The sequence below is a fragment of the Hypomesus nipponensis genome, chromosome 20 (assembly GCF_054491055.1).
Source record: "Hypomesus nipponensis isolate SF chromosome 20, ASM5449105v1, whole genome shotgun sequence".
NCBI classification, from domain to species: domain Eukaryota; kingdom Metazoa; phylum Chordata; class Actinopteri; order Osmeriformes; family Osmeridae; genus Hypomesus; species Hypomesus nipponensis.
Genome location: NC_140380.1, coordinates 3,653,505 through 3,659,578, shown reverse-complemented (window position 1 = coordinate 3,659,578; position 6,074 = coordinate 3,653,505). Strand labels below are relative to the sequence as shown.

The 6,074-nt window shown below is 49.2% G+C and overlaps 1 protein-coding gene across 7 annotated transcripts in view; it reads right to left on the bottom strand.

Annotated features, from left to right (window-relative positions):
- Window positions 1–372: 372 nt before the first annotated feature.
- The window catches only part of fnip1 (folliculin interacting protein 1), a 28,860-nt gene continuing 23,158 nt past the window's right edge, over window positions 373–6,074 (bottom strand). For all 7 annotated transcript variants that reach the window (XM_084683547.1, XM_084683550.1, XM_084683551.1 and 4 more), the window contains 6 exons: window positions 4,759–4,928; window positions 2,780–4,508; window positions 1,491–1,656; window positions 1,086–1,286; window positions 774–889; window positions 373–522 (listed from right to left, as the gene is read on the bottom strand). In XM_084683547.1, the coding sequence (XP_084539673.1) occupies window positions 444–522; window positions 774–889; window positions 1,086–1,286; window positions 1,491–1,656; window positions 2,780–4,508; window positions 4,759–4,928 (2,461 nt within the window). In that variant the 3' untranslated portion in view covers window positions 373–443. The remainder of the gene's footprint in view (window positions 523–773; window positions 890–1,085; window positions 1,287–1,490; window positions 1,657–2,779; window positions 4,509–4,758; window positions 4,929–6,074) is intronic.

The following is a 6,074-nucleotide window of genomic DNA, read 5'->3' as shown; positions in this document are numbered from 1 at the left end:
CTTGATTATTCATTTGAACTTAACAGAAAAGTCTTTGGCTTTCTTGTCCTATAACCATGAAAACAAATCTAAATGCAAACAAATTCAAAGAAACATTCAAAAGCAGGAGAATGCCATTATCTCAAGCAGATTGGGAGTCACATGACCAGTTCAGCTTCCTGTGTCTTACATCACAGATTGTGGACACGATGCCCTCTTGTGCCAATAGTGAATACTGCCAAGTGCAGTATCCTACAGGTCTGACAGCTCTGGCGTGGGGAGGAGGGGAGAACACACCGGGGTCACCGTAGTGCACAGTCAGCCATGTTGTGTCACAGTTGACTACTGAAGTCAGCGGCCTTCCAGGAGCACTGCCCCCCCCCCCCCGCCCCCCCCTCCATTATCTCTCTGCCCATCAGGGAGCGGTCTGCCCCCACCTGCGACGGCCATGGTGCCCTGGTGGTCTAGAGCAGGATTTGAGCCACGTAGGGAGAGTGAGTGCTGGCTACTGCTGCCAGCAAGGGCAGGTCACTGGATTCAATCCTGGAACCAGAGCACACAGAACCAGGCTCAGAATGGAGAACGGTTAGATAGGCCTTGCCTTGCAGCAACATTTGCCCAGAACCAGGGTACTTGTCAATGAACTATTAATGATCTATAAATTATGATGGTTAAACTGATGGTCTGAACTGTAGTGTTGTGTGTAAGGGTATTGTCTAGTGTGTGCTGTGTAGTGCGCAGTATATTATTTGACAGCACATATTGCATACTACACACTCCTACTAACTGCTCACCCCAGCACCATTCCCAGCTCCTTGACATGGACCCTTGTCTGACCCTTCAGATACTCTGCCAGCATCCTGCTCTTGAAGTAGATCTCCTGCAGACGATCCTCAAGGTGCATCACACACTAGGCGGGGGGGGGGGGGGGTGGAGAGAAAGAAATGGGGATAAAGACAAAGCAAAAGAGTGAGAACAGCAGACCTTGTAGTGCTAGCAATGGCAGTGATAAATTCCTGCTGACTCTAAAATACATAGACGCAACAGTAATACGAGCGCTGTACCAGCTATACTGTAGTAGTACACAGTGTGACAATGTCACTTACAAAGTTGGGTGAGAGGTTGAGTTTGTACAGCTGGTGAGTGGACTGCAGCAGGCTGGACACCAGGCTAGACACCAGCACTTCCTTCCCCAGCTTATTGGTCTCTGTGGGCCTCCTCTGGCTGCTGGCCACTTGAACCGTCCACTTGTCCGTATCCGCTATGATGCACACAGCCTCCGCTATGGGCTCGTCCAGCACTGGGTGCTGAGGGGACAAGACCCGGGGAGAAGGAGTGTGAGTGTGTGTGCGAGAGGGTGAGCGAATGTGCATGCGCAAGTGTGACAAAGAGATAGTGTGTTGTGTGTGCGCGTGTCTTCACATTCTGTATTTGTCTATATAAAACATTTAATTGACATGATTACCTACAACAATACTATTATGACTCCATTAATTTTGCGTAACCCCTACCTGCACAGCATGGTCAAGGTCAGCCATGAGGCCCTGCTTCAACTTGTCGTCGCTAGGGAGACCGTGCAGGACAAAGTCAGGCACGTAAGTGGGACAGTACCCTCCAAACAGCGACCGGCCGAAGTTGGCAATGCTGGGTTTGGAGAAGTTCTCCACCAGCTTCGCCCTGTCACAACAAGCAGGAACAAGTAAGTAAGATGTTTTTACACTAAGCTTGTGTGTGTGTGTTTTGTAGTGTAGTTTTGTGTCCGTGGTTTTGTGTGTATGAATGTTTATAAGTATTTGTGTGTGGTAGGATTGGCTGATAAGATGAATACATTGGGAATCAACTGTGGGCTGAATCAATCACTGTGCATTTTTTTGTCCTTTGGTTCTTTAAATGTAAAGTATGTTTTTTTGCAAAAGGATTTAAGATTGATGGCTTGGTAACTTGGCCTCATGCAGTTGAGGTGTTTGCTGCTGACAGTGCTACAATAGCGTGTTCAGCTGGATGATACACCGGCAAATAGTGGTTAAATTGATAACAAAACTTGCAGTTCAATTAGTTTATTTAAATATTGTATATATGTATATATACACCAACACAGTGAGGGAAAAAAGTTTGATAAAAAATTGAAAATTTGATCCCCGGCTGATTTTGTCTGTTTGCCCACTGACAAAGAAATGATCATCTATAATTTTTATGGTAGGTTTATTTGAACAGTGAGAGACAGAATAACAACAAGAAATCTTTCTGATTGAGAGGGGGTCAAATACTTATTTCACACATTACAATGCAAATCAATTCATAACAATTTTGACATGGTCTGGATTTTGTTGTTGTTATTCTGTCTCTCACTGTTCAAATACACCTACCATTAAAATTACAGACTGATAATTTATTTGTCAGTGGACAAACGTACAAAATCAGCAGGGGATCCATTTTTTTTCCCTCACTGTACATTGCGACGGGAGACTTTCTCAACGAGAGTTCTTCCGCTCAACTATCCATGACGCTTTTTTCTTTTCTTATTTGCTGTTTGACACACGAGCATCTTGCATTGATCTGTTAGGATTCAATATGCCTGTTTACAACAAAACTTTGTTGTTGCTGCAAGTAGTTCGCTCTGTTGGTTGGTCCATAAACATGTGCTGACGGCCTACTGTATGTGCTAACAGCTAATTTGCGTCTGTAAATCATCAAATGAACACTTTAGTAAGTGAGTGTGTGTGTGTGTGTACATATACGTACATATATACAGACACACACAATATATGTATGGTATTGCGTGTGTGTTCAGGCTCCTCACCCAGGGAAGGGCACCACCACCTCCTCCTGCCAGTCGTCCTGGTCCGTTTCCCCAGTGTAGTAGGTGTCATTGTTCCTGTGCGTTTCCTGACTGGTGTCCTCACTCTCACTGTCCCCCAGAGCGCTGTCCGAGCTCTCGTTCCTGGGGATCTCCCACTCGCCGGATGGCACAGTCTTCCTGGGCTCGCCACGGTCCTCCTGGGGCCCCGTGACGGATATGGTGATTTCCCGGTCCTTTTCCGCTGTGCAGTGTCCACAGCTACTAGGTCCCCAAGGGTCCTTGGAGCCACAGCGGCACCTGTCTGGACCCTCATTGTTTCCCTGGCCTCTGACTCCTTTGCCTGTCACCCCCGAGGGGTCCAGCAGCTCCTTCTGGATTTTGTCCGTGCCTCCCACCTCTCGGCATTGCTTGGCAAGGTCGTCAATGGTCCTGGTTTCCACGGGGTTGTCGTCGCTGAAGTACTCGTCAAACAGATCCATGCACTCCTCACTGGTGTGAGGTGCCCACTGGGGCATCTTACTGGTCACCCGCAGCAAAGTGCTGTCCTTCCCGCCCACCTCCTTGGTCTTAGTTTGGTCCACTGCTAATTGGATAGTCTTTGACTCCACCTCCCTACCGGCTCCTCCCCCTCTGTGCCCTCCACTGTTCCCCCTCTGCTGTTCTTGTTTTAGGAGTTGTTGTTGTTTGAGGAGTTGGTGTTGTTGTTGTCTGTGTTTTTTATGCTTCCTCATTTCCTCCTCCACCTTCCTCCCACGACTCTCCGTGTCAGAGTCAGGTGACATTGAGTCACCAATCAGAAAGGTCACCTTAGTGGCTGGCTCCTCCTCTTCCCCCTCTGACAAGAAGACCGCCGGGCCGTGGAAGGAGCCCGGTACTGGTACTGGCGGGGGCAAGTTCTTGTCGGGGGGCTTCTTCTCCATGGGTATGCCTGAGGGTCTAAACACCTTGGTGGGCCCAGTCTCGGTGACCTCAGCCACTCCAGCCTCCGTCTGTTCTAAAGGCCCGTGACTGATTTCCAGACTCGCCTTGGGCTCAGCACCCGGCACGCAAGCGTGCTCCCTGGGGGAGGCCGAGCCCACGCGCACCACTATCTCCTGCTTTGCCTCCACGCCAGAGGGGCTGGAGGACTCTCTCCGGGGGCCTTGACCTAAACTAGACAGGGCCTCCGTCTCCCCGGCGTCCACAGTCCGTGAGACGGAATGGAGAACACTGCTCCTAGAGCTCTGGCTGCCGTCCTCCTCTTCATCGTATTTCTTGGGGGGGTCTGTGACTGTGCTCAGCTCCTCCATGTCCGTGTATGTGCTCTTCTGCAGGCTGTTGTCTGAGGAGGGGTAGCTAAAGTCTCTGTCTCCTTCACGGACTTCTGGTTCGGGCTCAGCTCCAATTCCAGGCCCAGGTTCAGCCCCAGGGCCAGCCTGAGCTCCAGCTGCCACTGTCTCCTGTCCCTGGGCTCCCTGGCTGAGGTAGTCCCCACTGGGCTTGTGGACGGTGATCAGGACGTACTCTGACTCCTCCACCTCACCACGTCGCAGAGAGGTGGTGATGAGTGAGCCAGGGATGACAATAGCCTCATCCTCGTGGCTGTCTAGCAGGTGGGTCTCCAGCAGCTCGGAGCAGCGGATGAAGTAAGTGAGGACATAGAGGAGTCTCTGGACCAGGTCCTGCCGCCGGCCCAACACCACCGTCCTGGACAGACGCACTGGAGAACCGATGGCCCCATAAAGGTCGCCTGAAGAACAGCGGAAAGCAAAGGTACCAGGGAATACAGAGAACACAGGAAACACTGTTTAATTATTATGATAAAATCAGGGTTGGTGTTATAATAGACAGGTTATAGTAGATTCCTTGTATCATTACAGTGAGTTGCCCTGATCCACCACTAGAGGGAGCAATGGTCCAACTTAATGAAGTTGGTCTATCCCGCTGATTACGAGCTAAGGTCTAGTGTCTAACCTGTGTGTGTGTGTGCATGTTCTAACCTAGCTGTGCCCAGAGAGGGTTGTAGGGGTGTGTCTTGGCCAGCATGTTCACACTCTGGGACGAGTGCTTCTCTAAAAAGATCTTGATTGGTGGTTGCCCATTGGGCATCACTGTGGGAACCCAGGCCAGGTGATTGGTAAGGATGGCTGTCAGGAGGGCAGGGAGAAACCTGGGAACCAGGAAATGACAGTCAGGTCAGGTCAGGTAGATAGAGTAGGGTAGAGTACATACAATAGCATTGCGATATTATGCGTAAGCATTCTGTATTTTGCCTGGGTACCCAAGTTAGTTCCCAAGTCAGGTTCTGACTGAAGCGGTCATTAAAAGAATTACAGATGGTCAGACACATTCTCAGACACACTCTCACTTGCACTTTTCATATACCGTCACACACTCACATGCTGTCTGTACGGTTTTCAGTGTGTGTGTGTGTGTGTGTGTGTGTGCGTGCGTGTGTCTGTTTGTGTGTGTGTGTGCATGTGTGTGTGACTCATTCCTTCTCAACCACAGTCTACTTCCCTCTTCCCCGTCTCATGACTGGCATCACTCAGGACATGCCAGTTAGATCATGGGACTGGGAGAAACAGGAAGTGTGTGTGTGTGTGTGTGTGTGCGTTAGGGATGTTCATGATTAATCATTAATCAATTAATTGCTGTTCAGAATTTAACTGGTTAAAAATGTATTAACCGATAAAGTTTGCCGTCTACATTGTTTAACTACAAATGGCAGTAATTGCGCCCCAGTGTTTCCGCTATATTCATCATTACCGCCGCTGATTCAGAATTGTATGAAATGTCATGAAGTCGAGTTGAGGACACACACCAACGTGTCCACTTCCATAGTCATGCCATCAACAGCTAATAATGACAGCGAATAACTACTTACAACAATTAACAATACAAAGTCAGAATTTGTTGGCCTCTGTGTTGAAATCTATAGTCTCGCCATAGTTCACTTGCAACTGAAGATGGTAAGATGCACACAACATGGCAAGGCCGGATTATGGGCCGGGCAAATGGGGCTTGGGCCCAGGGTCTGGGGCCTCTGACCAATAGGGGCCTTGGGCTCAGTAGACATCTACTATGAATCCAAAATGTAGATTGATAGGCCAATAGTGCTTGAATATATGGACCCTTTAGCCCATCAAGTGACCCATGTCTGCACTTTCAAAACCTCAACCCTTACCAGGGCCCCAGACTCCACCTAAACTCATACCAGGGCCGCCTAGTTCTGCCTAAAATCATACTAAGGGCCCCCAACTCCATCTAAACTCATACCAGGGCCCCCCAGCTCCATCTAAACTCATACCAGGAG